This window comes from Nerophis ophidion, linkage group LG10, assembly GCF_033978795.1.
Source record: "Nerophis ophidion isolate RoL-2023_Sa linkage group LG10, RoL_Noph_v1.0, whole genome shotgun sequence".
Classification (NCBI taxonomy): Eukaryota; Metazoa; Chordata; class Actinopteri; order Syngnathiformes; family Syngnathidae; genus Nerophis; species Nerophis ophidion.
Genome location: NC_084620.1, coordinates 16448275 through 16471018, shown reverse-complemented (window position 1 = coordinate 16471018; position 22744 = coordinate 16448275). Strand labels below are relative to the sequence as shown.

The following is a 22744-nucleotide window of genomic DNA, read 5'->3' as shown; positions in this document are numbered from 1 at the left end:
GTGTGTGTGTGTGTGTGTGTGTGTGTCTGTGTGTGTGTGTGTGTGTGTGTGTGTGTGTGTGTGTGTGTGTGTGTGTGTGTGTGTGTGTGTGTGCGTGTGTGTGTGTGTGCATGTGTGTGTGTGCGTGTGTGTGTGTGCATGTGTGTGGGGGGGGGCTGCAAATGAAAACAGTTCATCTGTTCTCATTAGTAATAAGCGTCCCACTGGGGTGAAGTGAAGTGAATTATATTTATATAGCGCTTTTCTCTAGTGACTCAAAGCGCTTTACATAGTGAAACCCAATATCTAAGTTACATTTTTAAACAAGTGTGGGTGGCACTGGGAGCAAGTAGGTAAAGTGTCTTGCCCAAGGACACAACGGCAGTGACTAGGATGGCGGAAGCGGGAATCGAACCTGCAACCCTCAAGTTGCTGACACGGCAGCTCTACCAACCGAGCTATACCGGTTGAGTTTTTCCTTGCCTTATGTGGGCCTTACCGAGGATGTTGTTGTGGTTTGTGCAGCCCTTTGAGGCACTTGTGATTTAGGGCTATATAAATAAACATTGATTGATTGATTGATTGATTGATTGATTGACTGTTAGGGATGGGAATTGACAAGATTTTTTTGGTTCCGATTACACTTCTGCTTAACGATTTGGTTCTTTATCGCTTCCCTTACCGATTATTATTTGGAAGATAACGATAACAAAATGGTAGATTAGCATCTATTTTGTTTAATTTAGAGCTACCAAGACCTTACAAAAGCTACAAGTCACTAAATGTACATGAACTAATTAGTCTGATTTCTCAAATAGTTAGTTTTTTTGTATTTTCACACCTGTGTGTGAAGTCTAAATGTCCATTAAGTTTCTCTAATGATGGGGGGCGCTTATTTCATTTTGGCGCGGTTAAATTAATTAATTTTCCGGTTTACCTATGATGTCACACCAGCCATCTGGGGATCCTTACAACTTGTTTTAACTAATGTCCGCTGTAATATTGGCACATATTACAAATATTACGTCTCTAATGGCTCTGCTGACGTTAAGTAGCAGACCATCCATTTTCTACCGCTTATTCCCTTTTCGGGGTCGCGGGGGGCGCTGGCGCCTATCTCAGCTACAATCGGGCGGAAGGCGGTGTACACCCTGGACAAGTCGCCACCTCATCGCAGGGCCAACACAGATAAAACAGACAACATTCACACTCACATTCACACACTAGGGCCAATTTAGTGTTGCCAATCAACCTATCCCCAGATGCATGTCTTTGGAAGTGGGAGGAAGCCGGAGTACCCGGAGGGAACCCACGCATTCACGGGGAGAACATGCAAACTCCACACAGAAAGATCCCGAGTCTTGATTTGAACCCAGGACTGCAGGAACTTCGTATTGTGAGGCAGACGCACTAACTCCTCTGCCACCGTGAAGCCCCATAGTAAATAGCAGACAGCATCAATAAATGTTCTTGGATTGTTCTACGAAGATGACGATACTACTAAGAATGTATTACGGCGGATGCATGTCTGATGCAACGAGAGCCTGAAGAAAGAGTTTTTTCAACGTTCATTCATAAGGCTCTGTGGGTCGATGGAAGGAGCGTTCGTACCTCGACTGATATCCGGAGGAATGTTGCTGTTGTTCTGGACTATCCTGCCAGTTGTGCGGAAAGTTCATCAGTATGGCGTGCACAAAAACAGTTTGAAGAGGTTTGTGCTTGCTGTATTATTCGCCTTTAATACACCTATTTCATTATCTTTCATCTCATTCGTATTTTGTTCGGGAGACCGTATGAAGCCGGCATTCTATTGTTCATTAGCTACCTTCTTAAATACCTCTGTTTCTTTTCTTCTACAATCGACGCACTTCAAAATGTTTTGTTCTTTTAATTTGTGAAGCAAATAAACAAACAGTCTCCTCTTCATAACAATAGTTGCTACGATTTTATTGAATGGTATCTGCTTCCGGGTTGTATCCCGTGAGTTGAGACTGGCGAATGTGCGATAAAAAAAGGGTCCTCTCCGGTGCACACACCCCCACTAGAGCACTAGAGATCTGGTTTCCAATAGCATAATCCAGGTGTGTTAGTCCGACTCTTCAAAAATCTAACACAATCAGATTAAGTTGTATCCATGGGCTATAGGGGACTTATTTAGAGCCAAACTATTTGAGAAATCGAACTATTGAATATATATGCAATCTGTTTTAAGAGGCAGATTGCATAGAAAAACATTTAGAAAATAAACAAAAGATTTATGTACAATTTAACAAAATAAAACAAATGTGGAAATTACACAAGAATGTAATATTTTGTAACATTTTAAAAACTTAAGAATTTCTGTCATCTGCCTAGAACAGGGGTCGGCAACCTTTACCACTCAAAGAGCCATTTTGACCCGTTTCACAAATTATAGAAGACAATGGGAAGCGCAACCATTCTCGCGAATATCTGCAGGTGGTCACCCATATAACAGTAATAAGGGCGTGCTATGAAGCCATTGCCTTTGACGCCTTCTACAACATGTATAGACAGCTTGCCAGTACAGTAACATGTTGTATGTGGCTTCCGCAGATACACGTACACGACTGCAAGGCATACTGGGTGACACAGAGTACACTGAAGGTTGTGATATAAACAATCTTAACACTCTTACTAATATGCACCACACTGTGAACCCACACCAAACGAGAATGACAAACACATTTCTGGAGAACATCCGCACTGTAACACATTATAAACGCAACATAACAATTACCCAGAATGCTATGCATCCATGACTCTTTCAGGCTATGTTATACACCCCCCCCCTCCGTGCGTCGGTTGAGGTGGGCGGGGGTGTATAATATAGTCAGGAATATTCATGGATGCAGAAATTCTGGGTATTTGTTGTGTTGCGTTTACGTTGTGTTACTGTGAGGATGTTCTCCCGAAATGTGTTTGTCATTCTTGTTAGGTGTGGGTTCTCAGTGTGGTGGATATTAGTACTCTGTGTCACCCAGTATGCCTTGCAGTCGTGTACGTGTATCTGCGGAAGCCACATACAACATGTTCCTGGACTGGTAAGATGTCTGTGCATGTTCTAGAAGGCGTTAAAGGCAATGGCTTCATGGCACGCCCTTATTACTGTTATATGGGTGACCACGAGTGGTTATTTGCGAGAATAGTTGCGACTCCCATTATCTTCTTTATTTTGTGAAATGCGTCAAAATGTAGAGGGCGCTAAAAGTAAAGCCTTCACGGCACGCCCTCAATATTGTTGTCCGAGTGAAAATCGAAGAATGTTGACCCCGGGTGATGTCCGAAAGAGGCTCCGAGAACCGGAATCCCCCCGTAACAATCGGGGGGGTCGGCGATTGTGCAGCTGAGCCACATCAGAGTGGCCAAAAAGCCGCATGCGGTTCCAGAGCCGCGGGTTGCCGACCCCTGGCCTAGAACATATACTGTGCAAAGGTTTGTTTGGATTTTTACAAGGTGAAACTAATACATTGACACAGAATCATAACATGAAACAAGATATTTCAAGCTTTCCTTTCATATAATATTGATGATTATGGCTTACAGTACAGCACGGTACCACAGGGGTTAGTACATGTGCCTCGCAATACTAAGGTTCAATCCTGGCCTTGGGATCTTTTTGTGTGGAGTTTGCATGTTCTCCCTGTGACTCCCACCTCCAAAGACATGCACCTGGGGATATGTTGATTGGCAACACTAAATGGTCCCTAATTTTTGAATGTGAGTGTGAATGTTGTCTGTCTACCTGTGTTGGCCCTGCCTTCCGCCCGAGTGCAGCTGAGACAGACTCCAGCACCCCCTGTCACCCGAAAGGGACACGCAGTAGAAAAAAGATGGATGGATGGAGTGACTGTGTTGTGTTGTATTAAGTTCACAATCTAATGAACATTGTACAAAAATAAATACATAATCCGCAGCGACTGACTCAGGGAACTGCCATAATGAGCACTTTGGACAAAATGCAGCTGGCTAACATATAGTTTCCATCGCTTGCAACCTAGCATACACATCGCCTCTACCCAAAGATATTGACTATGACAAACACAAAGACATTGCTAAAGCTGGCAGCGAGAAAAGGTGGATAGAGAGCTTCTTCAGGTACATAGAATAAATGATAAATGGGTTGTACTTGTATAGCGCTGTTCTACCTTCAAGGTACTCGAAGCGCTTTGACACTACTTCTACATTTACCCATTCACACACACATTCACACACTGACGGAGGGAGCTGCCATGCAAGGCGCTAACCAGCACCCATCAGGAGCAAGGGTGAAGTGTCTTGCTCAGGACACAACGGACGTGACGAGGTTGGTACTAGGTGGGGATTGAGCCAGGGACCCTCGGGTTGCGCACAGCCACTCTCTCACTGCACCACGCCGTCCCTTATCAAGCAGAAGTATTTAACAAGTTAGCCAGCATGCCAACTCCAGCATAAAACCTTGATGGAGGTGTTTGGATGATTTGTAAGGGTTTTTGTAAGCAGAAAAGAGGTCCCATTGTAAACTGATGCTTGACAGTATTTATTTACTATCTAGAATGCATAAAAAAGAAAAAAATGTGTTCTTGTCTTACATAAGGATTGCGAATGACAGGCAAAATTCCAAACAAAAAAGTGCAGTTTTCCTTTAACATTTTAGCTGAATATTCCTTAAAAGTAGAGTTATGTATCCTGAAGTACTTTTGTATATTTTTCATGTTTTAAAAATGTAAAAGGATTTGTAGGGAGATGTACTACATTGTTGGCAGCTAGGAAAATATTGGCTTTTGTCGAGGCTGGAACCCATTATTCATGTTTACATTTGTCATGATCCGTCTTAGGTGTTGAGTTTTGTATTATTATTATATAAACATATTCTAATATTTTTGGTCTATTTCCATATTCAGTGCTGCTTCAGTTTGGCCGCTATGTGGTTGCTAGGAGCGCTAATTAAATCTCACCTGCCTCTAGTCAGAAGGCTCACTTGAATCGGCTCACTCATCAGGGAGGTTTAAATACCTGCGTCACTCTGCCTGCCAGTGCGACGTCACTGTTTGCATTGGCAACATGTTAAGATTGGTTCTCACCCACAGAACGTTGACTATACTAGCTCTATACTCCTCCCTTTATTTGCGTATATGACTCACTTACAGTGGCGTCTCTGGCATGAAAAGTTTAGTGGGGCACAAGAGTGAGCACTTACATCCACAAGAAGCAAAGCCTACACAATACATTCTAATTCAATCCAAGACCACAATAATTTTTTATTCATAGCCTTACAAATTAAAGGCCTTCTGAAATGAGATTTTCTTATTCAAACGGGAATAGCAGGTCCATTCTATGTGTCATACTTGATCATTTCAAGATAATGCCATATTTTTGCTGAAAGGATTTAGTAGAGAACATCCACGATAAAGTTCGCCACTTTTGGTACTTCCTGAAAAAGCCTCGCCTGTACCGGAAGTAGCAGACGATGACGTCGCAAGTGTGGGGGTTCCTCACAAATTCACATTGTTTTTAATGGGAGCCTCCAACAAAAACAGTGATTCGCATTGAGAAAACGACAATTTCCCCATTAATTTGAGCGAGGATGAAAGATTTGTGTTTGAGGATATTGATAGCGAAGGACTAGACAAAAAATAAAATAAAATGCGATAGCATTGGGACGTATTCCGGTGTTTTAAACACATTTAGTTGGATAATCCTGGGAAATCCATTATCTTTCTATTGTGTTGCTAGTGTTTTAGTGAGTTTAATATTACCTGATAGTCGGAGGGGTTTTTCCACGGGTGTGTTGACGGCAATGTCTCGTGGGTGTCGACGGCAGCTGTATGGACGACACAAGCTCAGCTGATATCCGGTAAGTGGCGACTTTTTAACCACAATTTTCTCACCGAAACCTGCTGGTTGACATTCGATCTGGATTCATGTCTGCTTGACCGCGCTCTGATCCATTGTAAAGTTTCAGCTCCGGGAATTTTAAACAAGGAATCACCGTGTGTTTGTGTGGCTAAAGGCTAAAGCTTCCCAACTCCATCTTTCTACTGTGACTTCTCCAATATTAATTGAACAAATTGCAAAAGATTCAGCAACACAGATGTCCAAAATACTGTGTAATTATGCGGTTAAAGCAGACAACTTTTACCTCTGTGTGTGCATTGCGCTCATACTTCCTAAAAACCTGTGACGTCCTGCGTACACGTCATCATTACACGACGTTTCCAAGACGAAACTCCCGGGAAATTTAAAATTGTAATTTAGTAAACTAAAAAAGCTGTATTGACATGTGTTGCAATGTTAATATTTCATCATTGATATATAAACTATCAGACTGGGTGGTGGGTAGTAGTGGGTTTCAGTAGGCCTTTAAGGCTATGAATAAAAAATTTGAATGACTCATAATAAAAAGGCTACGTTGTTGAAAAGTGTTGAAAAGTTTCTCTCAGACTCAGCTGTGGTCATTGGTGTTGTGATAATAACTTAGATAAGGCATCCTGTAGGTTGTTGTCAAAAATCTACTGCAGCAGAGACAGAATGTTGCAGCAGAGACAGAATGTTAGCAGCCTGCAACTGTACAAGTGACAGTGTGCAGGGACTTTAGCTCAGTCTCGAGCTTAAATGTATTTCCAATCGCCCAGATGTAATTTGCTGCTTCAAATTCAGCACAAGGAAATTATTTGCTAAACTTACCGAGAAGTGTGCTGACCACAAGCTGTACTGCTATAAGGTGATCACTCTTCCTCCACCTGAGCAACCACGACATCACAAGCTTCCTTCATAACTGCTGCAGTGTTCTTTTCCCTCCGTTTCATCAGCGCTGCCTCTCTTTCTTCAGCGATGTCATCCACTTTTTCTCAGTCGACTCACGCTGTCTTTGAAGCAGCCCCTGATAATCATCATCACACTCACAGTTAGCCAGTGTTTTCCTTTTGAAACATTCGGGCTTGAAGGAGCGGGTTTTGTCACTTTCTGTTCGAACAATGTTAAAATCCACCGGCTGATGCGGTCCCAAATGTTTAATTTCTAGTTTTTGCTCAAGTGGCAAAGTGCTAAATTTACCCTTTATCAACAAATCTACTTCAATCATATTGTTGGTTTGCTTTTATTGTCTTTTTGCTACCGATAAAAACCAACGGAGCTTGCTGCTACACACTGTCACCTGCCAAAATTTAGCGTGTTGATTACGTGCTGACGTCACGTGTATAATTCCGACATTTTGATTGGATGATTTCCATTCAGCCAATCAGGTTTGGAAATGCGCACTGTGATTTAGTGGCTCACTTAAACAAGCGCACCGGCCCTATTTCAGTACTGTTTATAAAGAAATTAGGCCATTGAGCTTGGCTTTGGTTAAAGCCTTTGTATTTTGCATTAATGTAAATACCGAAATTGCCTTAGTAACATAATTGGTGTTCATTAAATATTATTAGAATCAGAAATACGTTATCAATCCCCAAGGGGAAATTAAAATTATCAGCACAATCCCATTCAAGATCAGACAAACATTACAGAGAACAGAACAGGATTGCTGAAAGGTCTGCCAACTTCCGGCGCCCCTTCCAAAAAAAGGTGAGATACAGGTAAACAACGGGGATCTAAACAAATTGGTCTAAGCCTGAGCGCCTGGAAAAGGGGTCCAGACTGAGGCCAAGGGAAAAAACAATTCATTGCCATAGCACACATCCCTCTTACATATGTGTAAGAGGGAAACTTCAAACATCAAAGAACACAAAAGACATTAAAGGGAGTAAAATATTTATATTTTATATCATATTCATTATATTAGGATTATATTACAATGTATCTTTTATATGATTTATATATTTATTTATTTATTTATTCTTGATAAAATAATATTTTATAGATTACAGTATAAAAAAGACATTCTATTCACAATTATTTTGAGCCTGCATAGTGCCCAACAGCGCCATTTGGCTATTACGTCAGCGAGCTTTACTCAGTGAGCTTCCCAGTGACTTGCTGGTTGTATTTCGTTATTCATCATAATTAAAGATTAATTATACCTGCTAGCTGCATCTTTTTTTTTTTTTGCATCCTGGGGAACACAACCTTTACCCGAACTTAACATTGTTTCTCTTGGAGAAATTGGCTTCAATATACAAACGATTATATCGACGAAACCCATTCAAAACCCAATTAAATGTCTAAATTGAGGTTCCACTCTAATCCTAATCCCAATTTATTATGTTGATAAAAGATGCCTGTCAGAGAATAAATTCATAAAATCTGTCCACTAATGATGGGCAAGACCCAAGAGCTGTCCCCAGGGACAAAATTGTGGACCCAAACAAGACTAGAGTAGACGAAAAGACCATCAACATGGAGCTTGATGAGAAAGAGACCACTATTGATTCCTGAGCGTGGCCACTACTGCTGCTCACTGCTCCTCTCACCCCCCCAGGCGGTGGAAGAACAGATGGGTCAAATGCAAAGGCTAATTTCCCCACACCTAGTGTGTGTGTGACTATAAGTGGTACTTTAACTTTAACTTTATTGGCGCAATAATTCCTAAACGGATTGGAGCGCCATGCAAGGTAAAAGTGATTGTGAGAAAGGTGAGGGATCAGCCCAGAATTAAAAGGGAAGGGCCAGTTAATGATATCAAGGAAGTTGAGAGCACCGTCACCAAGAAAAACATTTGGAACACACTTTGCTTTAATGGATTGAGATCCTGCAGTAGGTCAAAGTCAAGACAAATTCCGGTCATTTTTATTTATAAAGCGATTACATTGAAATTGAAGGCAATATACAAAAGCAGTTTTTGAAAAAACTCTCAAAAAAATCAACCAAGCATGAGCAAGCATTTGGAAACTGGGAAGGAAAAACTCCAATGGGAAAAACCTCAAACAGAACCAAGGTTCTGTGGGGAGGTTGCCTGTCTTGATGGGTTGGGGTTTGAGATAACGAGACAGAGTGGAGGGACAGAGAACAGGATGAAGGGGTTGAGCAACCAAGAAGACGAATGGGTACAACAACAGTCGTATCAACAACAAAGATAATAACCTGCTGAATAAGACCCATGTACAAGTATGTCGAAAGTTTGACAATCAAAATCTGAATGACTCAGAAAATTTGATGTGGTCACAAAAACCCCCAAATTAAGCTCTCTGACTTCATACACCTCATCCTCAGCAGTTTAATGGCCTTATTATTCACATTTTCACTGTAGCATGTGTACTGCGCTTTTTCAGGACCACGCTGACATCGAGTGGAAGTTCGCCCGCACCAAGCTGTGGATGAGCTACTTTGACGAAGGTGGAACACTGCCGCCTCCGTTCAACATCGTCCCGAGCCCCAAGTCCATCTGGTACCTGCTCATGTGGCTCCACAATAAGCTGTGTGGCCGAGGACAGCTGCCCGGGGACGATCCGCACAAGTGCGAGAACCTACGAGAGTTCACCGTAAGTGAAGGCCGGCTCACGTTGACGTCGAGGCTTCATGGCGGTCGTCGGTGTACGATTCTCTGAAGTAGACATGTGGAATGGAATCAGCTGTTAGTTCATGAGTACGGTTAAACACGTCCCGGTGAACACGTTTCGATCTGCGCACGCACGCACGCACACACACACACTTTATCTGAAGTCAGCATAGTTATATAAGCCAAGCAACCCACATAAGTTCACTGAGCAACACAGCACTGCAGAGATCTCAGCGTGCGTGCGTGCATGTGCATGTGTGCGTTTGTGTGTGCGCGTGTGTTTCTACTGTATTCCAAATGACAGCCAAATATTCCACTGGCAATATCACTAGTAACATTGGCAAATAATATAAAATACATTTTTTGGGAGAGTATGTAAACAATGTTTTGCTTTCCCCTCTGCAGGAGCGTCATGCTGACAGTCTGATACAGAACCAGCACTACCAGGTGTGTTACGCAGGTTTCAGTTTAGTTAAGATGTTGTGGTTTTAAATTATAGACTGTTTTTTACAACTTTGTGATAAAGCAGCGGTAAAGCAAAAAAGAAGAGTGTGGTATCCATCACTTATTTTGGTACCTTCCGTTTTTGAAGAAGGGAAACATAAAACATGAACTGGGCTCGACTTGTGCATCCGTCTCAGCTCTGCGTTGTGTATCGATCTTCTCTTACCGCCATATACTGTGTGGCAGTATATGGCAGTATATACAGTGCATACACATTGCGTGTGTATATGGATATATATATATATATATATGTACAGTGGGGCAAAAAAGTATTTAGTCAGCCACCGATTGTGCAAGTTCTCCCACTTAAAATGATGACAGAGGTCTGTGATTTTCATCATAGGTACACTTCAACTGTGAAAGACAGAATGTAAAAAAAAAATCCAGCAATTCACATTGTAGGAATTTAAAAAAATGTATTTGTAAATTATGGTGTAAAACAAGTATTTGGTCAACCATTCTAAGCTATCACCGATGAAAGGAGGTTTTGGCTCAAAATCTCACAATACATGGCCCCATTCATTCTTTCTTTAACACGGATCAATCGTCCTGTCCCCTTAGCAGAAAAACAGCCCCAAAGCATGATGTTTCCACCCCCATGCTTTACAGTGGGTATGGTGTTTTTGGGATGCAACTCAGTATTATTCTTCCTCCAAACACGACGAATTGAGTTTATACCAAAATGGATACATGGATGATAGAGCAGAGGATTGAGAGAATGTCATGTGGTCAGATGAAACCAAAATAGAACTTTTTGGTATAAACTCAACTTGTCGTGTTTGGAGGAAACATCATGCTTTGGGGGCTGTTTTTCTGCTAAGGTGACAGGACGAGTGATCTTAGACTTAGACTTGGACTTAGACTTAGACAAACTTTAATGATCCACAAGGGAAATTGTTCAACACAGTAGCTTAGTCACAATGATGGAAAGTGTAAGGATGGAAAGGACAATGCAGGTATAAATAGACTATGTATATCCGTGTAGATCCGTGGTAAGGAAAGAATGAATGGGGCCATGTATCGTGAGATTTTGAGCCAAAACCTTTTTCCAACAGTGAGAGCTTTGAATGGTTGACCAAATACTTATTTTTCACCATAATTTACAAATAAATTCTTTAAAATTCCTACAATGTGAATTCCTGGATTTTTGTTTCACATTCTGTCTCTCACAGTTGAAGTGTACCTATGATGAAAATTACAGACCTCTGTCATCATTTTAAGTGGGAGAACTTTCACAATCGGTGGCTGACTAAATACTTTTTAGCCCTACAGTATATACATATATATGTATGTATACAGTATATATATAACCTGCTATCCATGCAGGCTATTTGCCGTCTCCCTAACCTGAGTTCCTTGGCTTTACTTTTACGCTGAGAATGAAAAGAATTCACACCAAACTGTTTATTTTTCCTGAAACAATCATGACATCGATTGTAGCAGTAAACAATGCCGCACGTCCGCGTCATGTTTTGAACTTGTTGAAGTCAAAACAAAACTTTAACACAAAGTCTTGCATTCAGCCATGTAAATGCAATGCAATGCCTTTACTACGTTACTTTCAAGCCTTATATTGTAAGCAAAACACACGCTGTGTGTAGGGGTGCGATGATCCATGGGAGCCCCGTTATGCGTGAAGAAGAGTATGAACAAATGACAGGGCGCTTCAAATGAGATTTTACCACAAATGTATTGCTAGCCCACTCCTACTCTGTCATTGATTAAAATATAATGGCAGATTTCGCTATTCTTTCTCATCGTCTCCAATGGCACAAAATGTTAGTGCAGGTGTGATAATTTTAATGCACCTGTATCGAATCCCAATCGGGGTTGTACCTAAAACGTGCAACTTTTTAATTACGTGAAATGCATTATTTTACACTAAAAATTACTCTGCTTAACTTTGTAAGTAACTCTAAGCAGAGTGAAACGATAACAGCAAATAAGTACGATAGAGAGGAGGTTCATATGGCCCCCCTTTGTCACGGTTTACCTGACACATGAAATGTGACAAATTGGGGGATGCACTATCAACCTCAGCCGCCAGATGGCAGTAAGTCTTGAATATCTTAAAATGTGTTTTATGGCATTTCCAACTTTGACCACAGCGTCAGTTGCTAATTAAAGTGGCACAAGATCCACCCAGAAATGAGGTCATACAAATCCCTTCTCTACTTTAATGTCTAGTTTCACACCATTAAAAGTGCACAAATTGCTTCAAAATGAAAGTAAAGCAGTATTAACAATGATTCTACCTCATCAACTAACAATACAACATATTTTTTAGGTTGTTGGCCACCAGAAGAAATGTATGAACGTTGTATTGTCATTGTAGTATAAAATATCGCATGGAAACACGAGAATCAAAATAAAAAAATATGCCCAAACGGGGGAAAACCATGTCAACAATCTGCCATAGGTTTGGAAAATCCTTTATTATTGCCAATTGTCCCAATATTTCTGGCCAAAGTTAAAAGTAAATACATAAGCATGTACATGCAATTTGAGGTCAATACAGTTTTTAACATAGCAAACAACATTTGATTGTTTGCTTTTCTGTGTGGCCCTTATCCTTTGTAATGTTCTGATAAAGACCAGTTTCATGTTTGGTTTGGTTTCTTCAAATACAGGCTGAGGGCCACGAATGGCCAACATTCTGGACTTTGGAGAGCTGTGCACTATGACATGTTCAACATGATCCTCTTTCATGAGAAGTGCTCACTTTCTACACGGCCATTTGTCATTCTCACATCCGAGGTCGCCCCCGCCGCTGTGCTACGGAAGCATGTCGTGAATGCGCTGGAGGTTAAGTGATTTTATGTCCCCAACGGGCGGTGTCACACATTGAAGTCGGTAGCTCTCTGATTAGAATTCCCTGCTTTGCGCCAATGTCCTTGACAAACGTGCGCGCTGTTTTCCCGCCACGGTGTTGCTGAGCATGAAAGAAGTGAACAGTGCGACCGCTTCTTCACGCCGCCTCGTGAGATAAAGCACTACATTAAGTTAGAGGCCGTCAAACTCGCTTTGATGGATTCTCGTCTGCCAACTCAAGTGTCTCCTTCCAGCATCACTGCTGTGGCTATGTCTCAATTGGTGTATTTGTACTTACTTGAGGCCTAATCGACTAAGCTCCAAATACCACGGGCTGTACAGCCTTTGCCATCCATCCATCTTCTTCCGCTTATCCAAGGTCAGGTCACGGGGGCAGCAGCCTAAGCAGAGAAGCCCAGACTTCCCTCTCCCCAGCTACTTCATCCAGCTCCTACCGGGGGATCCCGTTGCGTTACCAGGACAGCCGGGAGACATAGCCTTTCCAACGTGTCTTGGGTCTTCCCCGTGGCCTCCGATCGTCGGACGTGCTCGAAACACCGGTTAGACATTTTGACCAGATGCCCAAACCACCTCATCTGGCTCCTCTCGATGTGGAGGAGCAACAACTTTATTTGAGCTCCTCCCGAATGACAGAGCATCTCACCCTATCTCTAAGGGAGAGCCCCGCCACCTGACGGAGGAAACTAATTTTGGCTGCTTGTACCCGTGATCTTGTCCTTTCGGCCATAACCCAAAGCTCATGACCACAGGTGAGGATGGGAACGTAGACCGACCAGTAAATTGAGAATTTTGCCTTCCGGCTCAGCTCCTTCTTCACCACAACATATCAATATAATGTCTGCATGACTGAAAACGCCGCAACGATCCATCTGTTCACTCTTCCCTCACTCGTGAACAAGACTCCGAGGTACTTGAACTCCTCCACATGTGCCCTGAGAAAACTTGGGTTCCAGCGACAGCCTTAGCCTATGTAGAATACAAGTACAACAAAATGCAATGCACTGTCAGACTTAGTACCTTGATGTTTCAGTGGGAAGTAGTAGCACTCACCGCACTTTATAGTGGCCATCTTGGCAATGTAGCGTAACAGGAGGTAATAATGTGAAACAACGGATAAGGAGCAATCTATAGCGGTGGAAAGTAATGAACAGAAGAAGAAAATTTAAATATTTCCAGTCAGTGGAATTGGCACAGCACTGTGTACACACTGTACATAGTATATTCATTGATTCAATGCTTTTAAATTTGTATTTGCACTTCAATATGTAAACTATACTAAGTTCCTGAGGATGCACATTTTGACAATTTAGTGCTCTCTCAAATCCATTTTTGTTGTTGCACACTTAATGGAAATAATGATCACAATGCTTATCCACTTCTTTTCCCCTTTTTAATAGTAAATTGCAACCCCTCAAGTGAGTCCCTAACCCTCGCGCCACTTAATCAAGATGCTGATGATTGAGAGTGTAAAGTTTCCATCACTGCACAACATTTAGGGCAGGGGTCACCAACCTTTTTGAAACCAAGAGCTACTTCTTGGGTACTGATTAATGCGAAGGGCTACCAGTTTGATACACACTTAAATAAATTGCCAGAAATAGCCAATTTGCTCAATTTATCTTTGATAAATAAATCTATATATATATATATATATATCTATATATATAAGAAAATGGGTATTTCTGTCTGTCATTCCGTCGTACATTTTTTTCCCTTTTATGGAAGGTTTTTTTAGAGAATAAATGATGAAAAAAACACTTAATTGAATGGTTTGAAAAACGGGAAAACACGGAAATAATTAAAATTAAAATTTGAAACATAGTTTATCTTCAATTTCAACTCTTTAAAATTCTAAATTCAACCGAAAAAAATGAAGAGAAAAACTAGCTAATTCGAATCTTTTTGAAAAAATTAAAAAAAGAATTTATGGAATCCATCCATCCATCCATTTTCTACAGCTACAATCTACACCCCGGACAAGTCGCCACCTCATCGCAGGAATTTATGGAACATCATTAGTAATTTTTCTTGATTAAGATTAATTTTAGAATTTTGATGACGTGTTTTAAATAGGTTAAAATCCAATCTGCACTTTGTTAGAATGTATAACAAATTGGACGCAGTTATATTTTCGAACAAAGACAAATCATTATTTCTTTTAGATTTTCCAGAACAAAAATTGTAGAAGAAATTCAAAAGACTTTGAAATAAGATTTAAATTTGATTCTACAGATTTTCTAGATCTGCCAGAATATTTTTGTTTTAATTTTAATCATGATAACTTTGAAGAAATATTTCACAAATATTCTATGTCGAAAAAACAGAAGCTAAAATGAAGATTGAAATTAAAATGTATTTATTATTCTTTACTATAAAAAACAAATACTTGAACATTGATTTAAATTGTCATGAAAGAAGAGGAAGGAATTTAAAAGGTAAAAAGGTATATGTGTTTGAAAATCCTAAAATCATTTTTAAGGTTGTATTTTTTCTCTAAAATTGTTTTTCTGAAAGCTATAAGAAGCAAAGTAAAAAAATAAATGAATTTATTTAAACAAGTGAAGACTAAGTCTTTGAAACATTTTCTTGGATTTTCAAATTCTATTTGAGTTTTGTCTCTCTTAGAATTAAAAACGTCGAGCAAAGCGAGACCAGCATGCTAGTAAATAAATACAATTTAAAAAATAGAGACAGCTCACTGGTAAGTGCTGCTATTTGAGCTAATTTTAGAACAGGACAGCGGGCGACTCATCTGGTCCTTACGGGCTACCTGGTGCTCGCGGGCACAGCGTTGATGACCCCTGATTTAGGGGCTGACAGTGCACTGTATTTTGCTGTATGCCTGTACTTGAACGCACTTACATTCTCCAAATGCTAATCCACACTAAGCTAAGTGAGTACAGAAGTGCACCCGTTGAGATGCAGCCAGCAGTGTCTTGACTGCCACGGGAAGGCGTCTTTTGCTGGAGCGTGGAACGTGTGGCGCTGCGTTATGGCAGAGGCAGACAGCGACAGCTCGCCACCGCGTCTCATGTTTGGTTGCCACAAGAGTCGACGGTGGGAGGACGCCACTATCTCGTAGAGGCTCTCTCCCAGGTCGTAGTGGACGTTGTCTCCCGCACTTGCCGGCGACTCGTATTACGTTCTGCTACTGCTGAACCGACGAAGGTTTAGTCGTAGGACACATGCCAGCCTGTGGTTCTTCTGGTTCACAAGTCTGTTTCCAACAGGAAGTCATCCGGAGCCTGGTGAAGAGGTACGTGGCCGCCATGATCCGCAGCGCCAAGACAGACGAGGGTCTGACGGAGGAAAATTTTAAGGTGGGTAGGGCTGCTGATATGCTGTTGTCAGGGCGACCACTCTACTGACAGACCTGAAGACCACGATAATGGCGAGGGGGTGTCATTTTGTATCATTCCAGAATTAATGGCCCGCACTCTCTATCATGTTTCCCATAATGCATTGCAGTTTGATGAGCTTCCAATGACTTCCTTTGTGGCCTTCGCTTGCAGAATGCACATCAGGTGCGCACCAGATTCACTCGGCCTGAGGAGCACGCTCGATGTGGCAATAATGTCTCACACAGACACACACACACACACACACACACGTACGCGCACGCACTCACACACATAAACGCACACAGTCTTGTATTTGTTACCTTCTTAAGACCTTTGAAAAATACCTACCTCTTTAAGACCACCCTTTCTACATATATAAAGATTTGTATTTACAGGGACAAGCGGTAGAAAATGGATGGATGGATAACATATACATAATATGCAAATATAAAAAAGCTTGTTGTGAAAAATGAGTTGGAATTTAACAAGAAAAGGGTCACAATTTCACAAGAAAAACTTAGAATTTTGGCAGTAATATAATAAAAGTCGTAATTTTACTCAAAGCAAATCAAAATTTTGCAAGAAAAACAGAACACGTTTCAATATGACAAAAGACATTTTACTCAATAACAGTCGCAATTTTACAAGAAAAGCTTAACATTTTGGCAATTTTAAGAAAAAAGTAGTAATTTTAACTTGACAAAAGTCAAAATTTTTTAAGAAAACTTTAATTTTGGACAATATAATAACAATAATCGGAATTTTACGTGGCAAAATGACAAATGTCACAATTTTACTCAAAATTTTTTACTATTTTACAACAACAACAAAAAAATGCTAATATTGTGAAAAACTCAGATTTTTATATCACAAATGTCACCGTTTTGCATTAAAAAGTCATCATTTTACATAAAAAAGTAATTATTTTATGGGAAAATATTGCAATATTACAGAAACAGAAAGCATATGGACAATTGTTCCTAATTTTATAAGAAAAAAATGAACACATTGTGAAGAAAAGACTGCTTTTAGTTATTTTTTTAATTAAATGTTTTTGTTTGTAATTGTTTTTTAATCTTCATTATTTACTTGGAGTTATTACAGTATGTCTCTATATAAATATTTTTTGTTTTGTGTTTATGAATTGTGGCCAAAGTGGGCGCATTTCCAATTCTTACACACACTTGTTATTACATATGTTAGCCAGAGGCGGAGCGCTTAAAATTTTTACACATACTTGTTATTTCATACTAGTTTTGATAGATGTCCCAACCAGGGTGCAAATGAAACATTCTCTATTAGATGCAATGGTTTTCCAAATTGGGAACATGATTTCGGTCCTTACTTGTTCACCGGTCCTCATATGGAAGGTACTTCTCCTTGTTGATGCCTCAAGAAGGGTGGAAATACAACACACACACACACATGCACACACACACGCACACACACACACACGGACCCCATATGGCAGGCGGCTTGTGATGACCTTTATTGTGTGTCTGCACTCACCTGAGAATTACAGGTGTGCAGACAAAGACAATTTGTATCAAAGTCAGATTTAATAATGTCAACCGCCGTCTAAAAAAAAACTGAAAATGTGGAGAGCTTGTTAAGGTGTCGACCAATCAAAATCTTTGTCTAACTTGGTGTCTTTTGAGCGCATTAGTGTATTCACACTTAGAAGCACAGCAACATGCAGTGCACTGCCAGACTTAGTACCCAGATGTTTCAGTGTGCAGTGATAGACACTCACCGAGTCAAAACAAATCTTCGTTTTTTTAATAACATTGGGTGCCAGTTCTTTGATTAACTACATTTCTCTATGAATATATGAACAGCTCTGATACATTTCTATATTACTTTAAAAAAAACAGTTTTTGTTTAATAAAGAGTTACTCAAACAATTAAGAAAGTAAAATACAAATAAAGCAACAAAATAAGTATCCAACATTTCTCTTTGCTAAAGTAAATCTGAACAGCAGATACATTATCTACAACAACAATATGATTTTCCTGAGTGGCTGGACAGCACAGATCTAAAAAAAAAAAAAAAAGTTTTTTTAAAAATTGATTAGGAATCGTTACGAATAAGAATTGTGAAAAATTCGAAAATCGACTTTGCTTTGGACTCTCCTACTCACCACCCTCAATAGTCGCCATCTTGGCTAAACAGCAGTAGGCGAAGGACCCGAGTCTAGTGGTTACACTTCACAATCAAAAAGTACAAGAAGCTGGTAAATATTGTGATTTTTGGTAAGTGTGCAATGACAGAAATGGATTTTGGACCACACAACATTCACGCACCCAGGAACTAAGAGCCTGATTAACTAAGATCCAAATATTATGTGTGCAAACAATCCAAACGTGTAGTGCATGTGCAAGAGTTAAGTGGTGCAGACCGCCTTATTTATATGAGGATTTTGCGTGTACAATATGGGTCATCACCACGAAGACACTATAAGTTACTGCACATTCATGTTATCATGCTCATATCTGTGGCGTTTTGGTATGTTTCTATCATGCAGGAGACATGTTCCACTTTTTATGATTATTTTAGAAGCAGTCGTTTAGTGCATCTACAACGAAACCAATTTTTTTCCCCCCAACCGCTGACTGTGCTTATTTGAGAGAGGCTGCACTTACTCTGCTCAAGGCACAAACATTGTATACTTAGAGAATTGTTTTTTCATAAAATAAATATTTTGATAACATTTTAAAAAATACTGAAGGACACCTAAACGCATCAATTGGATTTGTTTTTATCAACTCTTAAGTCGCTATAACGTTCTAAGAGGATGTTACTGAATAGACAGTGTCAAAATGTTGACACACGCAAAAAGGACGGAGGATTATCTGTACATCGTCTGTCCGTGCAATGCGAGCACTGATCCTGCAGCCGTGTGTGGAACTGTCAGTTTGCACGTCCTTCTGACACGCGCTAAATAAAACGCAATATAGCGCTTGCAAAATGTAATTATGTTTAGATAAATCACATTGCCCGTGCTAAATAATTAAATTTGCCTCTTCTCCTCCCAGTATTGTGGGTGTTTTTTTTAAGCAATCAATAAATAAATCAAAATTTACTTAATCACAAATGTCTCAAAGGGCTGCACAAGCCACAACAACATCCTTGGCCCAGATCCCACATCAGGGCAAGAAAGAACTCAACCAAATGGGAACAACGAGAAACCTTGGGTGGGACCGCAGATGTGGGGACCACTTCTTGGGTAATTGGTGCAATGGATGTCGAGTGGATACGGTTAATAGTGTGAGAGTCCAGTCCATGGTGAGACCAGCAGTGGATCCTCTTGTATGCAGACAGGTCAGCAGTGCAGAGACGTCACCGACTGATGCATAGAGCAGTGGTCCAACCTGAGTCCAGTCTTGGAACAGCTAGCTCCTCCTTGGAAACTGATCTGTGGCCACATGATAACCTCTCAATGCAGGAGAGGGGGCAGAGCAGAAAAGAGAGACGGCAGATTAACTGGTCTAAAAATGGGTCTATTTAAAGGCTGGAGTATACAAATGAGTTTTAAGATGGGACTTAGTTGCTGAGGACATTCTAGAGGACTGGAGCCCGAATAGAAAACGCTCTAAAGCCTGCCTACTATTTCTGGGCTCTGGAATCACAATAAGCTGGAGTTCTTTGAACATTGATTTCTGGCCGGGACATATGGTATAATACAATCAGCAAGACAGGCTTGAGCTAGACCGTTTAGTATTTTTTACGTAAGTAGTAAAACCTTAAAGTCACATCTTAAGTGCACAGGAAGCCAGTGCAGGTGAGCCAGTATAGGCGTAATGTGATCAAACTTTCTTCTTCTTGTCAAAATTCTAGCAGCCGCATTTTGTACCAACTGTATTTTTTTAATGCTAGACATAGGGAGACCCGAAAATAATGTGTTATAGTGATCGAGGCAAGACATAACAAACGCATGAATAATTAACTCATTGTCGGTGGTGGACAAAATGGGACGAATTTTAGTGATATTACAGAGATGAAAGAAAGCTGTTTTAGTAGCACTCTTGATGTGTGACTCAACGAGAGAGTTGGGTCGAAGATAATACCAAAATTCTATACCAAGTCGTTTTTTATAATTGTTTTGTTGTCAAATGTTAAGGTGGTATTATTAAACTAGAAAAATCCCGCGGAAATTTTGATGGGCCTGCTATCTGTGCCCTGGACTTCTGGCACAGAAACTGTGCATTTTAGGTGTGGACGTACAAAATGAGCTATAGAGCTAGCCTAAAATGTTTGCATTACCATTTTTGCAAATGTTGGCATGCTAACCGCTAGCATGTTTCACACACATAGTTATTTGGCTGTAATGTTGTATGGCAGCAGAAGTAGAGAAAAATTATTAAAAATAGGTGTAACTGATGGCATGCCATTTCGAGCATGCTAATGATAGCATGCTAAAAGTTAGATCATTAGTCATTTTTGCGAGGGCTGTCTCAGTAGAGTGATTTGCCCTGAAACCGGACTGAAAGGGTTCACAAAGACTATGAGACACCAAGTGTTCATTTAGCTGCTGTGCAACAATTTTATCGAGGATTTTCGGGATAAAGGGAGGGTGGACACCGGCCGGTCGTTCACCAAGAAGTCAGAATCAAGCAGAGGATGAATAACTGCTTTTTTGAATGCTAGGAGAACAGTACCAGAGGAAAGGGATAAATTAATATTTAGCACTGATGGTCCTAGTATTACAAACAGTTTCTTGATAAATTTCCCAGGAAGTTGGTCAAGTAAACATGTTGTTTGTTTTGTCCCATTTACGAGTCGCAGGAGTTCCGCTAATGTTATTTCTTCAAGAGTTTATTTTGGAGAGTAATATCCGTCGTACATACATTCGTGTCTGTGTTAATAGTTGGTGCTGGGACGCATCGTCTTTCATCTTTTTTCTAATGAGTTCAAATTTCTGAGTAAAGAATTGCATACAGTAACATTTAGTCACAAGCCATTTGCATTCCAGCTTTCTACAACCTTTATTTAGCCAGGAAAGTCCTATGGAGAATAAAAACATCTTTGATAAGGTGATAAGGGAGTCCTGCACATTCATACAGCAGTGTAGTTGACGCTGGGGGAAAGGTGGGTGGAGGGTCTCTCCCAAGACACAGCGGCCATGACTAGGATGGCACAAGCTGGAATCAAATATGGAACCCTCAAGTTGCTGGCATGAGCGCACTACCATTCGAGTCATGCCACCTTGTTTGGATGATCAGCATATGTTTTGCATAATAAAAATGGATTGGACACCTTAGTCTTCTCACTTAACAGACGCAGTCCACTTTGCACACGTTTAGTGAATCAGCTTTGCGTGTGCTGTCAGGTTTGCACCCTTTTTAGTACAGGCAAGTACAAAATGCACACAGTATACTTTTTGCAGTGTACTGACACAAGTATTCCATTCAGAGACACAAACAAATGCTTCAAACCCTGCAGCAGGGTTGGCTAAAGTGAAAAAAGTGGGCGGAGCCAGGGAAGACTCCTCCCTGCTTGTCTCTTTTTGTTAATGTTGTGTTCTTGTGTGCTTCCAGGAGTTAAAGCAGGACATCTCCAGTTTCCGCTACGAGGTCCTGGATCTGCTCGGCAACAGGCGTCCTCCTCGCCGACATTACTCCTCCTCGAGCGATGCGGCCAGAGACGATGGGGGTGTGGCCTCGGAGGACGACAGCGATCCGGGCGACGGCCAGCGATCGAAGGGCGTGACCTTCACCACGCCCCTGGTGGACAATTCCAGGCAAGCGTCGACGCTGGGCGTCTCCGCCCTGGTGCGCTCCATTTCCGGGATGAGTGGCGTGGAGAAAGAGGGCGGGGCCGATGCGGGGGAGGAGGACTGTGTGGGCTGGGGTGAGGAGGAGGAGGAGGAGGAAGAAGAGGAGGAAGGCAAACCAAAGAGCAATGGGCTGAAGACAACGGGGGTCCTGCTTTCTGCCACCACCACCCTTACCCCGCCGTCGTCGTCATCGCTGGCATCGGCGCTGTCGTCCTCGCTGGCTCGCACGAGGAACCGCCTACAGCGTATGTCGGCGCCGACGGCAAAGACGGATTCCTTTAAGCGCCTGTCCTTCCTGTTCTCCCGCTCCAAACGCAGAGCCCCGCCCATGCCACTTCCCCTCCAAGCCCCGCCTTCCTACACCATCTCCGACGGGCTGCTCTTGCCGCGGGGGGGCCGCGGCGACTTGGGACTGGGTAGCGTGACCCGGAGCGAGACTTGCCTGAACGAGGTGGGCCGCTCTGTGGACGCCGGCAGCCCCTCCTTCTCGCCGCACAGAACAAACGGACGTGATTCGCTCCTGACGCTGCCCCCGCCGCCGTGCCCCTGCCAATCGCTGCACTGCGCCTCCAACATGTCCGAGTCCAGCTCACGCCTCTTGGACTCCAGCGAGGACGTTTTCCAGGTCGGCGGTGGCGGCATGGAGGGCGCCGGCGGGAGCGGGCTGATGATGGTGATGGGAGGGTGGGTCGGACCTTGTGACGACACCGTCGAGGACAGCTGCGAAGTCATCGAGGACTCGGTCAGCACGCAACTATAGGCGGCGACGTCTGACTGGTCTAATGCTCGAGATAGGAGGCCGGCCCAATTAAAAGCCACGCCCACTGGAACGGGACATTAGCTCGCTGAACGTGCATTAGCCCGTTAACAAGGCAATT

The 22744-nt window shown here is 41.7% G+C and overlaps 1 protein-coding gene across 1 annotated transcript in view; it reads left to right on the top strand.

Annotated features, from left to right (window-relative positions):
• trpc5a (transient receptor potential cation channel, subfamily C, member 5a) overlaps positions 1 to 22744 on the top strand; it is a 138441-nt gene that overhangs the window by 113489 nt on the left and 2208 nt on the right. Inside the window, exons 13-16 of the mRNA XM_061912664.1 lie at positions 9186 to 9395; positions 9818 to 9859; positions 15979 to 16068; positions 21628 to 22744. The exon at positions 21628 to 22744 is cut by the window's right edge and continues 2208 nt beyond it. Coding sequence (XP_061768648.1) covers positions 9186 to 9395; positions 9818 to 9859; positions 15979 to 16068; positions 21628 to 22626 — 1341 coding nt within the window. The 3' untranslated portion in view covers positions 22627 to 22744. The remainder of the gene's footprint in view (positions 1 to 9185; positions 9396 to 9817; positions 9860 to 15978; positions 16069 to 21627) is intronic.